This window comes from Crotalus tigris, unplaced genomic scaffold (genome assembly GCF_016545835.1).
Source record: "Crotalus tigris isolate CLP2741 ecotype Arizona unplaced genomic scaffold, ASM1654583v1 scf7180000024364.846960, whole genome shotgun sequence".
Taxonomy (NCBI): domain Eukaryota; kingdom Metazoa; phylum Chordata; class Lepidosauria; order Squamata; family Viperidae; genus Crotalus; species Crotalus tigris.
In genome coordinates, this window is record NW_024100532.1 from 723,183 (window position 1) to 743,981 (window position 20,799).

General features: G+C 40.4%; 1 protein-coding gene across 4 annotated transcripts in view; it reads right to left on the bottom strand.

Annotated features, from left to right (window-relative positions):
- The window catches only part of CNTNAP1 (contactin associated protein 1), an 84,647-nt gene that overhangs the window by 29,202 nt on the left and 34,646 nt on the right, over positions 1-20,799 (bottom strand). For all 4 annotated transcript variants that reach the window (XM_039327682.1, XM_039327681.1, XM_039327684.1 and 1 more), the window contains 5 exons: positions 20,004-20,151; positions 19,178-19,381; positions 9,100-9,284; positions 8,728-8,871; positions 5,401-5,674 (listed from right to left, as the gene is read on the bottom strand). In XM_039327682.1, coding sequence (XP_039183616.1) covers positions 5,401-5,674; positions 8,728-8,871; positions 9,100-9,284; positions 19,178-19,381; positions 20,004-20,151 — 955 coding nt within the window. The remainder of the gene's footprint in view (positions 1-5,400; positions 5,675-8,727; positions 8,872-9,099; positions 9,285-19,177; positions 19,382-20,003; positions 20,152-20,799) is intronic.

Genomic DNA, 20,799 nt, shown 5'->3' on the forward strand with positions numbered 1-20,799 from the left:
TCAATTCTGGCAAATCTCTGGCTGATTTATCATATCTTGCCTTGAATACTTGTTTCTTAAGCCTTAACTTTTCTGACACACCTTGTATCACAGAGGGCTCAAGCAACTTATTTGCCACTGGTAAGGAGATCTTTAGTCTCCCTGACATCAATCTCTGTGCCAGACTACTGTCTATGTCCTCAGTTGGAGTATTTCTCCAATGTAGAATGGCCTTCCATGGGCCTTTACTATCACTTTGCGCTTTCTTGCATAAATACTTAACAATCTTCACAGCTGATTCAGCTTTGCCATTAGTTTGTGGATGACGTGTTGAGGTCACATGCTCAAACTCCCATTCAGTGACAAATTTCCTAAATTGTAGGCTTGCGAACTGAGGGCCATTATCAGAGATCACTTTATCTGGTTGGCCATGATATGCAAACTGAGCCTTGCATCTCTTAGTGGTAGTTTCAGCAGACAAGTCGGGAAGAAGTTCTATTTCCCAAAAGTCTAAATAGTGATCAACTAATATCAGGTACTATTTTCCTGCATAGTTGAACAAATCTGTATTGTCGATCTGCCATGAGTATCTCATGAGACCTCAAGGTTTCTTTTTGTTGCAAATGTGCATATTCATTGCAAGTGGGACAATTGCTAACAAAGTCTTTGATTTTGCCTTGCATGTTAGGCCAGTAAAGAGTATCACGAGCTTCTCTGTAGCATGCCTCACTCCCAATGTGGCTTGAGTGTATGAGCAATAACATCTCTACTCTCAGTGACTTTGGCACTATGACTATAATAATAATAATAGTAGTAAAGTTGGAAGGGACCTTGGAGGTCATCTAGTCCAACCCCCTGCTCGGGCAGGAAACCCTACACCATTTCGGACAAATGGCTGTCCAGTCTCTTCTTAAAAACTTCCAGTGTTGGAGCATTTACTGCTTCTGGAGGCAAGCTGTTCCACTGATTAATTGTTCTAACTGTCAGGAAGTTTCTACTTAGTTCTAGGTTGCTTCTCTCCTTGATTAGTTTCCACCCGTTGCTTCTTATCCTGCCTTCAGGTGCTTTGGAAAATAGCTTAATTCCCTCTTCTTTATGGCAGCCCCTGAGATATTGGAATACTGCTATCATGTCCCCCCTTGTCCTTCTCTTCGTTAAACTAGACATACCCAATTCTCGCAACCGTTCCTTATATGTTTTAGCCTCCAGTCCCCTAATCATCTTTGTTGCTCTTCTCTGTACTCTTTCTAGAGTCTCAACATCTTTTTTACATCGTGGTGACCAAAACTGGATGCAGTATTCCAAGTGTGGCCTTACCAAGGCATTGAAGAGTGGTATTAATACTTCACGTGATCTTGATTCTATCCCTCTGTTAATGCAGCCTAGCACTGTGTTGGCCTTTTTGGCAGCTGCAGCACACTGCTGGCTCATATTTAAGTGATTGTCTACTAGGACTACGAGGTCCCTCTCACAGTTACTACTATTGAGCATGGTGCCACCTATGCTGTACTTGTGCATTTGGTTTTTCTTGCCTAAATGTAGAACCTTGCTTTTTTCACCATTAAGACTCTTGGACTTTTGTACAAGATACCTTCTTGTACACTGATCTTATCTCTGCTCTGGGTATCACTGATATTTCAAGTCCTGGCTTGTAGACAATGTTGAGGTTGTAATGCTGCAATATAAGCATCATGCTCTGCAAACACTTGGGGACATACAAAAGAGGCTTCTTGAATATGGCTATTAGCAACTTATGATCAGTTTCAGCTGTGATTGTATCCCGGCCATAAAGATAATGATGGAAATGCTGTCAGGTAAATACAATACTTAAACATTCCTTTTCGATTTGAGCGTGATTTAGCTCAGCAGATGAAAGAGCCCTGGACGCATATGTAACTGGCTGACCTTGCAAGAGGCAACATCCTAGGCCAAGGGTGAGCTCAGGAGGGCTCAAGAATTCTGGGAGTTGAAGTCCACAAGTCATAAAAGAGCCAGGGTTCCCCACCCCTGTCCTAAGCCATTTTTGCTTAAGTCACTGAATTGTAACAGGCTTTGTGACATCATAGTATTTCAACACTGGGGGAGCGGTGACCAAGCGTTTTATCTCCTTTACTGCCTGGTCATGCTTGGGAAGCCAGTGCCAAATCGCATCTTTGTCCAGAAGACGTCTCAATGACTGACACCTCAGACAGGCGTGGCAGGAATTTTGATAAGTATGTGACAAAATTGATAAATCTCTACATCAATTTGGCATTGGCAAGTGATGGCATGTCCACAATGGCTCTAATCTTATCTGGGTCTGCTTTTAAGCCTTGTGAAGACAGGATATGTCCATGGAAACGGACATCTTGCACTTTAAACTGTACTTTCTTTGCACTGAGCCTCAATATCACCTGCCTACAATGGTCTAGAAGTGCTATTAGCTTCTCATCATGGTCGTGCTCAGCTTCTTCATCTGTATCACCACAGCCAATTATGAGAGTGTCATCAACTATTGGCTCAACTCCACTGAGCCCACTTAATAATTTATGCTGCTTTTATTGATACACCTCTGATGCTACAGAGGCTCCAAAGGGTAGATTGAGCCATCTCTTTCTGCCCCAAGGAGTCCAGAATGTGGTCATGTAGCTACTCTTTTCATCCAATTTGCACTGTAAAAAGGCATCTCTGGCATCAACAAGTGTGAAAACCAGTGCTTTGGGTAGTTTGTGCAAAATGTCATCACGTGTTGGCATTAGGTAGTGTGACCGTTTCAGGGCCATATTCAGAAACTTGGGATCAATGCAGATTCTGATCTCAGGCTTCCTAATAACAACCATGTTGCTTATCCAATCAGTAGACTCAGATACTGAAGTAATATGTCCTTCAGCTTCATATTTGTCCAGTTGCACTTTGACCTGTGGCTTAATGGTACCTGTGGCACATTGTACTGGTGAAATGGCAGGGTCAAGTTCAAAGTGAACCTCTCCTGGAACAGATACTATGGGGCCCTCAAACACCTCATTGTAGGCTTGGAGGATTTGCTGTTTTGTCAGTGGCGTCGCCAAGGATTTTGAGGGTGCATCTCAACATTGTGTAACTCAGACAGAATGGTGAACTGCATCAAACCCAAACTCTCACATGTTGACCCAGACAATAGTGGTTTCTGATTGGCTTCCACAGGTTTAAGTATGTGGATACCCACATGTATGCTGTATTCCATTTGGAAAAGTTCCAATGATTCCTTTAGTTTCTCTGAATATAAGTTCAGTTTGATGCTACTAGGCTGAAGAGGTGTCTCAGGTGCCAGTTTCATTTTGTCCTTTAAACCCCTGACATCACATGTTACACCTGAGTCCAGCTGGCAGCGTTGGATTATCTTGTTTAATCTGAGATTTACTAACCATTTTTTGCCCCTAGAGCAAAGGTCTCCAACCTTTTTGATTTGGCAGCCCGGAAAGGGAGGCAGGCTCCACTACATGCACACGCGCAAATGGGCTGCGTACATGCACAAAAATGAGACCCATGAATGCACGCACAAATGGGCTGCATGTGAGTGCATGCGCACATGCAAACAACTGCATGCAAGTGCATGTGCACATGCAAACAGCCACACATGACCCATGTGCACATGTAAATGGGGCTGCATGGGTACGAGTGCTGAAAATGGAGTGGTGCTAGTGCTACTGGGACATTATGGGCGGCGCTAGCACTAGTGGGATGCTTGGGGCGGGGCGGTGCTAGCGCCAGTGGGATGCTCAGGGAGGCACTACCTCTGGTGGGATGCTCGGGGGTGGGGTGGCACTAGCACCAGCGGGATGCTCAGGGAGATGATAGCACCGATTGGACGCTTGAGGGCGGAGTGGCGCTAGCATCAGTGGGATGCTCAGGGTGATGCTAGCTCTGGTGGGAAGCTCAGGGGTGGGATGGTGCTAGTTTTAGAGGGATGTTTGGGGCAGCACTAGCACCGGTGGGATGCTTGGGGTGGGCGGCGCTAGTGCCAGTGGGATAATCGAGGCAGCGTTAGTGCTAGTGGGATGCTCGGGGGCAGGCGGCGCTAGCACCGGTGGGATGCTCAGGTGGCGCTAGTGCCAGTGGGACGCTGGGGCGGGTTGGTGCTAGCATCAATGGGATGCTCAGAGTGGCACTAGCACGCGTGTGGGGAAGTGTCCTAGGCCATCCCTTCATGTGGCCTGGGGATTGGGACCCCTGCCTTAGAGTTTACAGCACCAATGCCTTATTTTATGTAAAGAATGATAGAGTTGCATGTAAGGTAAACATAACACCCGTAACATAGACCTGATGAGCAAATACAGAATTGCCCACAATTTGTTGCCAAAAAACTCCTCTCTTCAAACTGCTTTTGTTTAAAAGGAATCAATACAGGATGTTGAGCTACTAATTGCAAAGTTGTCACATTTTGTTCAAACTCTAGGCAAGGCATATAACCCCAAAGAGCCAAGGGATTTATTTTCATATTATGTTTATATATATAAACAGCAGAATCTCTCTTGCACTGATTCACACCACTAATTCATCAAATCAAACATCGAGATTGTTTTTATATATTACCCTATGCCATAAAATTTTAGACTGATTTTAAACTTTGGTTCCTAATGGAATGAGCCAATTAGCCCATTTCTTAGTTGTATTAAATGAGATGATTGTTAGTGTTGTTTTAGATTAGTTGTTCAGCTATTATTTATGTTATTTGTTTATGTTATTTTGTCAGTTGTTTTATTCTGTTTTTAATTGTTAGCCACCCAGGGTCATGTATCTGAAATTATCAACCTAATAAATTAAATAAATAACGCACCTACACAAAAAAGTACTCATTCTACAATCCATCTCTGATCCAGTTATACAATTTAGTGAATATTTTATATTATTCACTAATGATGATCTCTGATATACAAATTAATTGTAGAGCAGACATCAATTTGTGAGAAGATGAAATTAGCATGGGAACACCCGAGACGAGCCAGTATCTTTGGACAGTAGAGGAGGCAAGACTTCAGCATCCTTAACAGCCTCTGCTGAAAGCTAGCATAAATACCCAGAAGGCAACATTACAACTAAAGCTTTGCTGATTATTAGCCATATACTTCCACTAAATCCAACTGTGAGGGTGAATTGGAGAATCTCCCCAACCAAGAGAGTGTATCCGCACCAAGGAGAGTTATAGTTTCTTATTAAACTAGAAAAATAAAATATCTGCCTTAGATCCCTAATTTCTCCAGTATTCAGGCAAGAAGGAAGCTATCAAACAAGCTGTAATCCACCTCCAACTGGAACCAGCACCACCAGCTTCCTTTTCCCCTCTCCCACAGTGCATCTAACACCTTTCCAACATTAAGAATATACTATGTAACATATTTTGGAACCTTACCTTTGCGCCCTTTTACTAACTCCAACCCTAATCATCTTTACCTTACTGCTTACCTGCTGCAAATTCCAGCTTCTTGGTTTTGGTTTTGGTTTTTGGCTGAGCAATTGTGACATTGACTTGTCCATCACTCAGGACCATCTCAAGCCATCCTAGGTCATCAGCAAAGGATGTGTACATAAGCAGCCCTACAACATCCCATGTGCGGAAACGGAAGCTGACTGCCAGCGTAGTGCGCCGAGGATATCCAGCCACCTGCAAGAAGTTATTGACCCCAGCAAAGGTAAAGGGGAACAAGAGGTTGTCCCGACAGAAATAGCCCACATGACCCTGAAACAAGAGAGAGAAAGCACAGTGGCATTAACAGAGGAAGGCAAAAGCAAAGGGAGAAGGACAGTCCATTATAGAAGGGCCACATGCATTTGCTCCCATATCCATATGCCTTATGTATGGTGGACAATCTGCTGCCTTGGCCACCAAAAATGGCTCTGTTGGGCTCCTTTTAACTAACTCTAGAAACATTCCAGAGACTCCACACAGCACAATTAGTAAGGAATCTTTCATTTACATTAAGAAAGAAGACATTAAAACAAAAGATACTACTGTCTTATTGACATCTGGAAGAAAAGCTTTCAATCCCTTCTTTACTTTCTTGTTCATGCTTAACATTAAGTGGCAGCTACCTATTTAAATATTCAGCAATCTTGATCACAGAATGTATACTTCCCAATATATCCATCGAATAGGCCTTGGAATGACAAAGAGCCCCATCCGCTTTTCTCACTAGCCAACTGGATCATCCTGATCATCTAACCCACAGGTCGGCAACCTGCGGCTCCGGAGCCGCATGCAGCTCTTTGAGCCTTCCCCTGTGGCTCCCAGCCTCCTCTGCCATTTGCAGAGAGAGACAGAGACAGAAAGAGGCAATTGCACTTCCCTGCTTCTCTCTCTCTCTCTCCCCCCCCTCTCTGTGTGTGTGTGTGTGTGTGTGTGTGTTTGTTTGTGTATGTGTGCGTGTGTGTGTAAAAGAGAGTGCACTCACAGCTGAAAAGCTTATTGGGCGGAGCCCCTCCCTTTGCTATGTTTCTGCAGAAAGCAGGAAGGGCAAGAGAGAGCTAGCTAGCCCAGCTAGACTGACTCGGGAATTCTGGGAGTTGAAGTCCATGAGTCATAAAAGAGCTGAGGTTGCCTACCCCGAGCTTGTTGGAGAACAGCTTGAAGCCAGCTTGCCAGGTGAGCAGCTACTTTATCATCCTGAGCTGTTGGTTAGTAAATGTTAGAAAAACTACTATTTAACTATAAAAATTGATGCCTGAATTTGCTTTTTTTCTTTTTTCTTTCTTTTTATTATATTTTATATAATAGATTTTAGATTGTACGTCCACAGACAAGTCCTTTCACTTTAAAGGATTACATTTGGTACTCTAGAACAGGGCTTTTCAACTGGTGGTATGCATACCATCTGTGGTACATTAGCACGTGGCAGTTGGTATGCAGCCCTGCCCAGCCAAGTGTAGTGGGGAAGGGAACGAGCCAGCACAGGTAAGGACTTATTGTGAGAGAGTCCTCTGGAGCTGCAGAATGGCTGGGGCGAAGCAAAGGCCCCAGGCTCACTTCTGCTCACCCGGAAAAGAAAGGAGGAGGAGGAGGACAGAGACAGGAGAGACTATAAAAGGAAGCAGTTTGGGCAGGAGAGGGGGAGAGAGAAAAAAGCAGCAGCCTTGGGAGAAGGCAGAGTCAGCTCTAGCTGCATGGATGGGAAAGAAGAAGAAGGAGGAGGGTGGGGTGGAGAGGAAAGGAGATCAAGCAGGCCGGCCATGAGCCGATCTACAATTGCTGTGGCAGCCACCTGTGCTGGCAGTAGCAAATAGGCAAGAAATGCAACGGGAGAGGGGTCACACTCCACAAGGAATGAAAAAAGGCAACAATGAAGAAAGGCAGCATTGGCTGGAGGTGAGGCACGGAGGAGGGAGGGAAATGGAGAGTGGAAGGATTCTTATGTGCTTTTGTGACTTTGAAGTTCTGAGATTTGTGCAATGTGGGCTTTCTGTTCTTAAGAGTGTTTGGCAATTTCTATTTGGCTGAAGGTTGATGTCTCGTGTAAACTTCTATTGCTCTGCTATTGTTAGCTATAAGTTTTGCTACAAGGGATTTTGAAGTATTTTTCTCCTGAATGGATTTTGCCTATAGCATTCCTTTACTTATGAATGGAGCCATTTGGGGAGGCTGCCTTAGTTAGCAGCCAATATTTATTTACATTTTTTTTCTTCCTTAAGTGCTGGCTGCGCTCCTTAACTTTCCTTTCTAGCCAGTAGCTAATTCTTAAAGGGGAATGCACCTTTTTAAGCTAGTTCCCTCAATGGCTTCTCTTTTCTGTCTCTGGAGGCTTTTCCTTGTTTGATGAATATATGGAAGAGGGAAAATATGGGGGGGGTTCAAATTCTTCCTTCAGAAGGAGATGGGAATGAGAAAGAGGGAGGCAGGGAGGGAGGAAGGGAAGGAAGGGAAGGAAGTCCCTCCTTAGTACTTGGCCACCAGCAGACCTGCCATTGACTTTGCTTGTCAAAAGGTTGCAAAAGGGGATCACATGACCCTGGGACATTGTGACCATCATAAATATGAATCAGTTGCCAAGCATCCAAATATAAATCACATGACCCTAGGCATGCTGCAATGGTCATAAGTGTGAAAAATGGTCATAAGTCATTTCAGTGCAATTGCAACTTTGAACAGGTTTTTTTTTTTTTTGGTCATCAAGTTTTTTACACCTTGCTAGGTGGTACTCAAATATTGCCATATCCTAAAAGTGGTACAGTTGGTGAAAAGGTTGAAAAGCCCTGCTCTAGAAGTCTTACTCATTAAAGAGTGAGTAAGAATACTTTACAGAAAAATAATATGATTCCAATTTCTCCAAAACATGATATTTTGTTTATTTCCTTCACATACATTTTTAAGCCAATCTGAACTCACAATTTTGTTTTCTCTTCCTTACCAAGTGGAAACATCAGGACTGCTTTCATAATATCAGTTTTCCTAGAGGAGATTTTACTGGAGTTTTCCTTTCATTTACAATGAAATCAGAATGGAAAAACAGGTGGCAGGCAATAGCAGGATCAATTACAGGACAAAAGCAACATCAACTTATGCACAGACTCAACAGAAATTAGCAAGTACAGGTCAAGGACCTGCCTTCAACTACAACAGAACCAGTTTTTATCTTTATTATCATTGACCAGCTTTTCCCAAACATATTGTCCAGATGTGTGGAGTTCAACTTTTCACAGTGGTTGAGGAAGTCTGAAAACTAAAGTCCAGATAATTGAAGGGTTTCTAAGTCAGTAAGGCTGCCATAGATTCTAAACCAAATCTATATTAATTCTTACCTCAACCCGGATGGAGGGATGCCGACGTCTTACTAAATTAGTAATATAAACCAGGTTGTAGGCAATATTTTCCATACAGCCACGGAAGTTTGGCCTATAAACAAGACGCTGTTTCTCATAGTTTCTAACTCCTCCAAAGAAAACCTGCAGAAAACAAGGAGAAGACAGCTGGGAGCCAATTAGGGTCCTGATTTTTTTACAGCTGGACATAGATCATGTGGCCATAATGAAAAACTATAGAATGTAGGGTTAAAGATCATTAAAGTTCCCAGCAGATATCATGGAAAACTAGAAAGAATCATTTAAGTTGGTTTCAAATTTCACATCCCAAATGAGCATTATCACAGTGCAAATTCTTCCAAAGCATATTACCTCTGTATCTAAGTCAAGCTGCTCAAATTCCCCATTAAGCCGGAATTGCAGAACCTCCCCATCCAAGCTGAAGTTGACATATTTTCTATAGCGATCAAGGCGAAATTGATGCCAGTGTTGGTCATCCAAGAGACTCCCCAGCTTCATTGTTGTCTCGCCTCCACTCATGTTTAATGAGCTGTTACCTGATGGTAGAAACCCATATTAAAAAAAGGATTAGAAATAATGTCAACAAATACTAGATTCTGTCTGATTCATTACAAGGACATTCTGAGATTAGATAAGCATTTATTCTAATGTCAACAAATACTAGATTCTGTCTGATTCATTACAAGGACATTCTGAGATTAGATAAGCATTTATTCTGATTGATGATTCTTATCACATGGGCTGCATTTGCTAACTACCAAATATTGATTTGGTTTTAATATTTTAAAGTATTAAATTGTTATAAAATCATATTTTATATAGTACTAATTGAATGTTATTTTGAAATGTTTACATCAGTTTTATACAGCTTGTAAATCTCCTATTTCTTTTTTTAGTTCCTTTTTTTTTTCTTTTGCTCAGTTGCATTTTCAATAGCTGTTCAAACAAAAGAAAAGAAAAATCCTGGGACTTTTCATTTCTAAGACTTTGCATCTAAAAATTCATTAAACAAATCTATGTCTGCAATGAAAGAGTACTTAAGGATAAGTGCGTCATTTTACAACTTTAGACAGCACTACCAGCTCACTGAGTAAACAGTGCATGGTAATTCAATGCCAATTTTCTCTAAACAGACTTTGCAAAATTTCAGCCTTTTGCCCTCCTACAAAACAAGAGGCGTTTAGAGCAGACTCATTCAATGTCATTATATCTATCTGCCTTTAGCACCAAAAAGCACTCACATTTTTGCTGTCTGTATGCATAACTTTGAATGATTGGAATATTGTGAGTCTATCAATATTTCTGCTTGACTAATCTGATCGATGTTCAAAGATTAGACAAAGTATAAATAGCAGTATAAAAAAAATGAATTTGCACATGGGATAGAGACACAGGTTAATCCCCTGTTGGGAAATATAAACCCTATATTATTATATTATATAAAGTGTTTATTAATAACAATAAAAGGCGAAGGCAAAGACCTGGCTGGGTTTCAATATGCACTGGCTGAGGAAAATTGCAGAAGTTCCAGAAGTTCTCAACACAATTTCCTTGTTCCTATACTCTGGTAGTACATCACTCCTGTATTCCATTCCTACATGTAATGGCATTGGCACATGCTTGTTGTGGGGAGGTTTTCTTCCACTCTTTGACTAAACTTACTTAAAGTTATTTTCACCCTCTCTGCCCTGCCTTTTGGCCTTCCTCCAACACAACACCAACATTAAAAATTGTGGTAAATCATGTCTTTAAATAAGCTGTCACAGTTAAATGGCTTGAACACATTGAGTTCATACTGCCTGATTCCATTGCTACAAAGAAGCAGGCAATAAGTTATATGTTCACATGGAATATTATCACCTGAAAACCTCTACTGGGCCTAGTAGGTGGGAAGTGCTTTAATCCCCAATTTAAACAAAAACCTTAGACCAGGGGTGTCAAACTCGAAACGTCACGTGACATGTCGTGACATATCGTGACTTTTTTGCCATTGCCGGCAATGTGCTGGGCGCGGTTTCACTGTGATGCATCCGGCCCATGGACCAGGAGTTTGACACCCCTGCCTTAGACTAAGTAGCAGAAAAAAAAGATTCACTTTTATTCCTTCATTCATGGTATGGCTGGCATATTCAAAGGAATTAAAGGGCTAAATTAAGATGACATCTTTTTTCCCTGGAGAAACAGCTAGCCTTTGGGGGATTCGCAAATGTCCTTTGGACCTTGGGATGAAACCAATTATAAACCCTACTCTTACCTAACTCAAGTCAAGCCCATATAATCATCATCATCATCATCATCATCAAAATGGCTGACTGTGCGATGATCCATAATAATAATAACAACAACAACAATAACAACTGGTGGGATCATAAAATAGAGAAAGTCATAGAAAATGATAAAGTTAAACTGCTCTGGAACTTCAGAATTCAAACAGACAAGCACCTGCAACATAACACTCCAGATTTAACAATTGTCAATAAGAAAGAAAAAAAAGTCTGGCTAGTGGACGTGGCAGTGCCTGGAGCTAACAGAATAGACAAGAAAGAACTGGAGAAGATAACAAAATACAAAGACCTACAAATAGAAATAGAAACACTGTGGCAAAAGCAAGGGTAGTACCAATAGTAATAGGTGCCTTGGGTGCAATCCCAAAACAACTGGAGCACCACTTGAACACCATTGGCATTGACAAATTCGCTATTAGTCAATTGCAAAAGGCAGCCTTACTAGAAACTACCTCCATCCGGCGATGATATCTGTAATACCATCAAACATCCACATTTGCCTATCCCAGGTCCTTGGTAAGGACTCAATAGGTAGACAAAATGCCAAATCCAGTCTGAACATTTGGCTGACTGTGCAATAATCTATAATAATAATGGAGTTGATGGGGTTATGGGGCTTGTGTACTCTGAGGAAGATGAGAGCTATGCCAGAGGTTCAACCATACTGGACAGGTCTCATCAGAGGTGTCAGACAAAGAGTGTCTCTCCCATAAAAAATATGGTGAGACATAAATTTCAGAATGCCATACCGGCTCGGATTTCACGCGTGTAACAAGGTCTGCGCTAGATATTGGAGTTCCTGGATATCTGGTGAAAAATGGGTTACAGGACCCAGGACTGTTGGCTGAGCAACCAAGGCCAGCAGCTGCAGCACTACTGGAAGAAAAGGTGTTTACCCGTCGCAGATACACAGTGACTGAAAACAAAGAAATAATGATCTGTTACTACAGATCAAGTCCAAAAAGAAGAGGATATCTAAAACGAATGCACCAGTTCTGGAAAGAACAACTTCCAGAATCAGAAATAACAGAACAGAGACTAGCAGATCAACGCCGATTTATAATAGGAAATAAAGTATTCACAGAAACAGAATTGGACGAACTGCAAAGGTTTACCCAGGACAAAGAAATCAAAGTCTTGCCAGAAGTAATTCAGAATGTAGAGGCAAACCAGGGGGAGTTGGCAGTGAAGGAATCCAGCAGAGATATACAACTGTTCTCATTTGGAAACCAGGCACCTCTTTCTCAGGAAGAACAAAACCCTCTAACTAAAGAAATAAAAAAATTGAAACAAAGAATAACTGAGCATCTAGAACAGCACAAAAATAACAGAATAAGGCTACCTGCATTGAAGCTTGTTCCAAAGAAACAGCTAGCACAAGCATTAAAAGATGCAAATACTGCAATATCAAGTATAAGCACAAATTCATTGCAAGAAGTAAACCAACTAATGTACAGCACAGCTGCAGTTATAACTGAATACCTGGGATGCAAAATCAACAAAAAAGAAAAACAAACAAACAGTGCACCACAAAAATGGAAGGTTAGACTAGAAAATAAGATCAGCAAGTTAAGATCAAATGCAAGCAAGCTAGAACAGATGAAAGAAAAGAAGCTGAAGAACAAGAAGACCAAAGAATACCTAATCAAGAAATACCACTTAGAAACAAGGAAGATCAAGGAAGCACTGGAAATAATAAAACAACAAATAACAGCTATAGCTAGGAAAATCAGTAGATATGAAGCTCGAATTGCAAACTATAGACAGAACCTCCAAATTCAATCCAATCAGAAATGTTTCTACCAATCCATCAATGGAGAAACTGCAATGAATCAGTCAATACCTGACAAGGAAGAAACAGTGCAGTTCTGGAAGCAGATATGGGATAACCCAAAGAAATACAAGGATGCGGCTTGGTTAAAAGAGGTGGATGCAAATAAAACCGAAGTTGAAATGAAAGAACTAGTAATAACAACAAAAAGGGTAGAAAAAAGAGCAAGGAAAATCAAAAATTGGTCAGCACCAGGTGAAGATGAACTGCATGGGTTTTGGTTAAAACATCTAACTGTTATACATCCACTCATTGCCAAGCAATTCAACAATATACTACAAGGAGGAGAAATTGAAAAGTGGCTAACAACTGGGAAAACTTATCTAATAATGAAAAATCCAGCAAAAGGGGGAACACCAGGCAACTACAGGCCAATTACCTGTTTACCAACAACTTTCAAATTGCTAACTGGTGTGATAGCTGATGCAGTACAACAACATCTAATTGAAAACAATCTCTTTCCACCTGAGCAGAAAGGAAACCGCCCCAACAGCAGAGGAATAAAAGATCAACTCCTAAAAGACAAAATGATCTTGGAAAACTGCAAGAAAAGGAAGACCAACCTGAGTGTGGCATGGATTGACTACAAAAAGGCATTTGACTCTCTGCCACATGACTGGATAATCAAGTGCCTAGAAATAACAGGAGTAAGTAGAAACTTGAGAAAATTTGTGCAAAGATCGATGGCACAATGGAAGACACAGTTGCAGGTCAATGGTGAGAGACTGGGAGAAGTTATCATCAAGAGAGGAATATTTCAAGGAGATTCATTATTATCATTACTATTTGTTATTGCACTTTTTCCTCTGTCAACAATACTGAATAACTCAGGATATGGCTATCAAACATCAAAAACATCTGCCAGACTATCCCACCTCCTTTACATGGATGATCTGAAGCTGTATGGAAAAACATCATCTGAAATAGAATTGCTGCTCAACATGTCCATATATATATAGTCAAGATATTGCAATGGAGTTTGGCTTGGACAAGTATGCCACACTTACTATCAAACAAGGAAAAATAGTGAAAACTGAAGGAATCAAGATGCCCCACGAAAATAACATTATAATAATAATAGTAAAGTTGGAAGGGACCTTGGAGGTCATCTAGTTCAACCCCCTGCTCAGGCAGGAAACCCTATACCATTTCGGACAAATGGCTGTCCAGTCTCTTCTTAAAAACCTCCAGAGTTGGAGCATTCACTGCTTCTGGAGGCAGGTTGTTCCACTGGGTAATTGTTCTAACCGTCAGGAAGTTTCTTCTTAGTTCTAGGTTGCTTCTCTCCTTGCTTAGTTTCTACCCGCTGCTTCTTGTCCTGCCTTCAGGCGCCTTGGAAAATAGCTTGACACCCTCTTCTTTGTGGCAGCGGCTGAGATATTGGAACACTGCTATCATGTCCCCCCTTGTCCTTCTCTTCATTAAACTAGACATACCCAATTCCAGCATCCAGAGTCTGGATGAGGAAGATTACTACAAATACTTGGGTATCCTTTAAGCTGACAACATCAAGCACACTGAAATCAAGAAAAAGATTAGAAGTGAATACATCAAGAGAGTGAAGAAGATCTTAAAGTCCAAACTCAATAGAGGAAATACCATAAAGGCAATCAACACCTTGGCAATTCCAGTTATTAGATACACAGCTGGAATAGTGGACTGGACTCAAGCAGAACTAAAAGCAGTAGATAGGAAGACCAAAAGAATAATGACAATGAATCATGTCCTTCATCCATGAAGTGACATTGACAGACTATCTACCAAGGCAAATAGATGGGCGTGGAATGCTGCAAGTACATCAGATGGTTGAACAAGAAAAAATGTCTTTGGAAGAATATCTGAAGGACAGTGATGAAGATGCACTGAAATTAGTATATCAGGAAGGCTTACTGACTACTGGAGAAACCAAACTGGCCTACAAGAAAGACCAAATGAAGAACAGAATAGAGGCATGGGAAGACAAAGCACTACATGGCCAGTACATTAAAAAAATAGCTGGGAAAGCAGATAATAACAAGACCTGGCAATGGCTAAGAGCAGGAAAATTGAAGAAAGAGACCGAGGGACTAATTCTGGCTGTACAAGACCAAGCCTTAAGGACAAATGCATATAAAGCCAAAATTGAGAAGACAGCAACAGACAGTAGGTGCCACCTATGCAAACACGCTGAAAAAACAGTGGACCACCTGGTAAGCTGCTGCAAGAAGATCGCACAGACTGACTACAAGCAGCATGACAAAGTAGCAACAATGGTGCATTGGAAGAGGTGCAAGAAATATCATTTGCCTGTAAGCAAGAACTAGTGGGATCATAAAATAGAGAAAGTCATAGAAAATGATAAAGTTAAACTGCTCTGGAACTTCAGAATTCAAACAGACAAGCACCTGCAACATAACACCCCGGACTTAACAACTGTCGATAAGAAAAAAAAAAATCTGGATAGTGGCTGTGGCAGTACCTGGAGACAGCAGAGTAGACGAGAAAGAACTGGAGAAGATAACAAAATAAAAAGACCTACAAATAGAAATACAAAGACTGTGGCAAAAGCAAGCAAGGGTAGTACCAACAGTAATAGGTGCCTTGGGTGCAATCCCAAAACAACTGGAGCACCACTTGAACACCATTGGCATTGACAAATTTGCCATTAGTCAATTGCAAAAGGCGGCCTTACTAAGAACTGCTTCCATCCTCCGACGATATCTGTAATACCATCAAACATCCACATCTGCCTATCCGAGGTCCTTGGTAAGGACTCGATAGGTATACAAAATACCAAATCCAGTCTGAACATCTGGCTGACTGTGCGATGATCCATAATAATAATAATAATAATAATAATAATAATAGTAGTAGTAGTAGTAGTAGTAGTAGTAGTAGTAGTAGTAGTAATAAAAATTTGGAAGGGATCTTGGAGATCATCTAGTCCAACCCCCTGCTCAGGCAGAAAACCCTATACCATTTCAGACAAATGGCTGTTCAGTCTCTTCTTAAAAACTTCCAGTGTTGGAGAATTCACAGCCTCTGGAGGCAGGTTGTTGATTAATTGTTCTAACTGTCAGAAAATTTTCCCTTAGTTCTAGGTTGCTTCTCTCTTTGATTACTTTCCATCCATTGCTTCTTGTTCTGCCTTCAGGTGCTTTTGAAGAATAGCTTGACTCCCTCTTCGTGTCAGCCCGAGATATTGAAACACTACTATCATGTCACCCCTTGTCCTTCTCTTCATTAGACTAGACACCCAATTCCAGCAACCGTTCCTTATATGTTTTAGCCTTCAGTCCCCTGATCATCTTTATTTCACTTTTCTCTACTCTTTCTAGAATCTCAACATCTTTTTTACATCATGGTGACCAAACCTGGATGGCCTTACCAAGGCATTGTAAAGTGGTATTAACACTTCACGTGATCTGTTAATGCAGCCTAGCGCTGTATTGGCCTTTTTGGCACTGCAGCACGCTGCTGGCTCATATTTAAGTGATTGTCTACTAGGACTCCCAAGATCCCTCTCACAGATGCTACTATTGAGCAAGGTACCACCTATACTCTACCTGTGCATTTGACTTTTCTTACCTAAATATAGAACCTTACTTTTTCCACATCTGAATTTCATTTTGTTAGATAGCACCCAATGTTCAAATCTGTCAAGATCCTTCTGTATCTTAAGCCTATCTTCTGGAGTGTTGGCTATTCCTGCCAGCTTGGTGTCATCTGCAAATTTGATGAGTTCCACATCTATCCCCTCATCCAAATTATTGATGAAGATGTTGAAGAGTACTGGGCCCAGAACAGAGCCCTGGGGCACCCCACTACCCACTTCCCTGCATGTAGATGCAGTTCCATTGAGGACCATATGCTGAGTACGGTTAGTCAGCCAGCTATGAATCCATCTGGTGGTGATGCTGTCTAACCCACATTTTTCTATCTTATCAAATAGTAGGTTGTGGTCTACTTTATCAAATGCCTTACTGAAGTCCAAGTAAATTATATCCACAGCATTCCTCTGGTCTACTAATTTTGTCACTTGGTCAAAGAATGCAATAAGATTTATCTGGCATGATCTGTTTTTGATAAACCCATGTTGGCTTTTAGTAATGACTTTGTTTGCCTCTAGTTCGTTGGTTCATTTCTTGATTATCTTTTCCAGGATCTTCCCAGGTATTGAGGTCAGGCTGATAGGTCTGTAGTTTCCTGGATCCATTTTTTCCTTGTTTGAAGATGAGAGCTACATCAGCTCTTTTCCAATCCTCTGGTAATTCCCCAGTGCTCAAAGATACAGTTCAGTGGTTCTGAGATCACATCTGCCAGTTCCTTCAGAACTTTGGGGTGTAGTCCATCTGGTCCTGGTGATTTGAACTTATCTAGGGTGGACAGGTGCTCACTTACAATTTTCTTGCCTATCTTAACTTGTGTTTCTAATCTGTTTTTTATGGTACTGTTTTTGATAGGTTGAACTACTTTTTCCCTTTGTGCATATATGGATGCAAAAAATGAATTGAGTAGTTCTGCTTTCTCCATTGCTTGTCACCTTCTTGCCACTTTCTCCCACTAATAGACCAATCATTTTCTTATCTGTTTTCTTGTTTTTTACATGTTGAAAGAAGGGGTTTTTTTTTTGTTATTTTTGACTTTTGTTGCAAGCCTTAGTTTATTTTGAGCCTTAGCTTTCCTCACTTCATCTTTGCAGGCTCAGGCTATTTGCTGATATTCTGCCTTAGTTATGTGCCCTTCTTTCCACTTTTTATATTTGTCCTTTTTATCTTTCAATTTATCAGAGAGTTCTTTATGCAGCCATGCTGGTTTCTTTTGAGAGCTGTTATTTTTCTTCTTTGTTGGTATTGTGCTAGACTGGACTTTTATTATCTCACTTTTCAAAATTTCCCAAGCTTCTTCAGTTGTTTTTCCCTTGAGGATTCTCATCTATGGAATCCTTCCCAAGCTGTCTACATTTGTTGAAATTAGCTCTCTTAAAGTCCAACACTCTAGTTTGTCTGTCCTATTGCTTGTGCTCGCATAATGTTAAATTCCAATACTGCATGGTCATCCCCCCCCCCCGCCGCCAAGGTTCCTTTGGTTTCAACACCTTCTATCATTTCATCTCTGTTAGTGAGAATTAATTCCAACTTGACTGATCCCCTAGTTCCCTTCTCTACTTTTTGGAAGGCAAAGTTGTCTGCTAGGTTTGTCAGGAATCTGTTTGATCTTCCGCTTGGTGCAGAGTTTGTCTCCTAGTTGATATCAAGGTAATTAAAATCCCCCATTACTCTTGTGATGTGCTTCCTACATACCTTATTTAACTGACTAGTAAAAAGTTCATCTATTACTTCTATTTGGTAAGGTGGCCTATAGTATACACCTATGGCAATGTCATTTTTTCTCCTTTTATATTGAGCCAAATGCATTCAAGACAGTTTTCATCATTGTTGTGCTCTATTTCTGTAGAGATGCAGTTATTTTTTATATAGAGAGCAACTCCACCTCCTCTTTTATTTGGTCTGTTTCTTTTAAATAATTTGAATCCCTCTAGCTGTGGGTTCCATTTGTGGGTTTCATCCAAGTTTCCGTACACCATCTGTCCTTTAAATACGATCAATAAAATCATAGCCTACTTATTCAGATTTTTAACTTATTGTTTTGAATATTGATTTCAATGAAATGATGAAGAGTGAAATATGCTTTGAGGTCTATCCTGCCTTTACTTTGAATCTTTACACTGAATCTTCTCAACATGGGTCTTTCAGATATATTGGTACTCCCCAAAATATCAAAGTTTCCAAATGAAACAGTTGATTGGAAATTCTGGAAGTCACAATCCTGATTCAGCTCCAGTATACTTGGAGTGCATGAGAGCAAAGAAAAGATGCACAAGTGTTTAAGAGGAAGAAAATGAGTCTTTAAAAGTATTAAAATCTTAATTTAGAAACTGACATACTGCAAAACAGAGAATTAGCAGTAAATAAAATAAAGGTGGGCTGTAACTGCATTTTTGGAGACAAGTTATAGATTTGGTGGGTATGTTCATTGGTTCTGAAGTCTGCTTGACTGTAATTTGCAGCTGGTATAATAAAACAATGCACAGTTCCCATGACTTCACCCATCCCAATCCCCAGAAATGTGACTCTAAAACTCCTGCTGCTTGGGATAGAGATATACGCCACATTTCAGAAGCACATTTCGCCTTAATTCAAACTTGAAAGAAAGGTGATTGCTTCTCTTCTGACTTGCTTATCAATTATATCAGCATTTTCCCTCCTTCTCTGACATATTAACAAAGAATCCTGGCAGCTACCAAGCACATGATTCTTCCTTCTGATCTCACCAAGACTTATGCTCAGACCCAGCTGGGCTTGCTGCAGTTCCACACTGATGTAATCTCCCTGAGATCCTGCTGCATACATTAAGATGCCCTCACGTTCCATTGTTTTGAAGTTGAACCCAATGATGTCTTCAGTGGAACGAACTTTTTTGCTGCGAAACTGGTAAGAAATGGCATCATCCCCATCAAAATATAAGATTTCAGAATCTGCAGGAAAGAACCAATGTACAGTTATCACAAATCAAGTTCTTTTCCCAAGTGACCACCAGCTCATCATAACCAGTATAATCCCAAATAAGACGAATGCTAAGCTTGCATGTCTGAAACTTCTGAAGAGGCTGAGGTCAGGGATCACGTTTTCCCTGTTCTTCACAATGCAACACAATTTCCCGAGTCCCAGTTGCTCCCCATCTTACCTGGTCTCACTCTGACCAAAACATCCTCTTGGAAAAATACAATTTGAAAACAAGTTCTTTCCATCCTCTTTTTTTACTCTCAGAGTTTAAGAAGAAAAATGGCAAAATAAATCTGGCAATCATAATTTTGCTTCAAAACAAAAGGCTGAAAAGGTGTCTCAAAAATTTATCTAAAGATATTTTTGCATTTCTGCCTTAAAAAACACATCTGTTTCATATATTATTTTTAGTTTCTCCCTAAGTGATGTAAACAGAAAAAAAGCACTTCAAATTCCACCTGCATCCCTCTCACTTCACTTTTCATGAAAAGGGAGGGGGTGAGAATAAATTTTGCCTTACACCTTCCATATTTCCAGCCATTTTTTGTTTCCAAATTTCAGCTAAAGGACATTATTCTCAGCAGAATCACTTACCATAGTAGCATCCATAAAGGCCTACTCGTAAGCCAATAGTGCCCTGTGGGTTCCAAGCCACAGGAATGATCCGGAGATAGCGAGCCAAAATGGGGTAATGTAGGTCATGGCTGACCACACCACTAGAATTTACATTGCCAAAAAATGTCTAGGTCAGAAAAAAGAAAAGCAAGAGTTGGAAATGCTACTCTGGATGTGGCTAAAAATGCTTGGATTTTTAATATTGCATAAGAAATCTTGGTTTTCACAAATGGGGGGGGGAATCAGAGACCAACAAGAGGTAAGAAACAGTTCATATTTCACATGCAGCCCGAACTTATAAAAGATATGGATAATCACTTAGGGAAGAGCTTGTGCCAGTTGTTATAAGCCAGACACAGTTTAATACAATGAAATAAAAGGAATAAATTTCTCACTTTATGGTATTTCCTTATATAATCCATTCTCATCACAAAAGTTTTTTACAGATTCTAAAATAAGTTTTCAATGTGTATTAAATTCATTATAGCAAAGGACCAACAAGAACTGAATGTGTTTTGTGTTGAAAAATTTATTTTAATACATATTGGGTAGAGCAAAAAAAAAGATAAGGAAAATCTATCTTTAATCATTGCATCTTTCTTCTCAAAACTATCAAGCAGCAAATTAATATTAATAATTTACTTTGAGTTCAAATGAAAACTGAATTTTTTTAGAATTAATCTTCTTTCTTACTCTCTTTACACACAAATGAGCAAAAAATCTGTTTCAAGGTGGAAAATGTAACAACAACAACAATAGAGTTGGAAAGGACCTT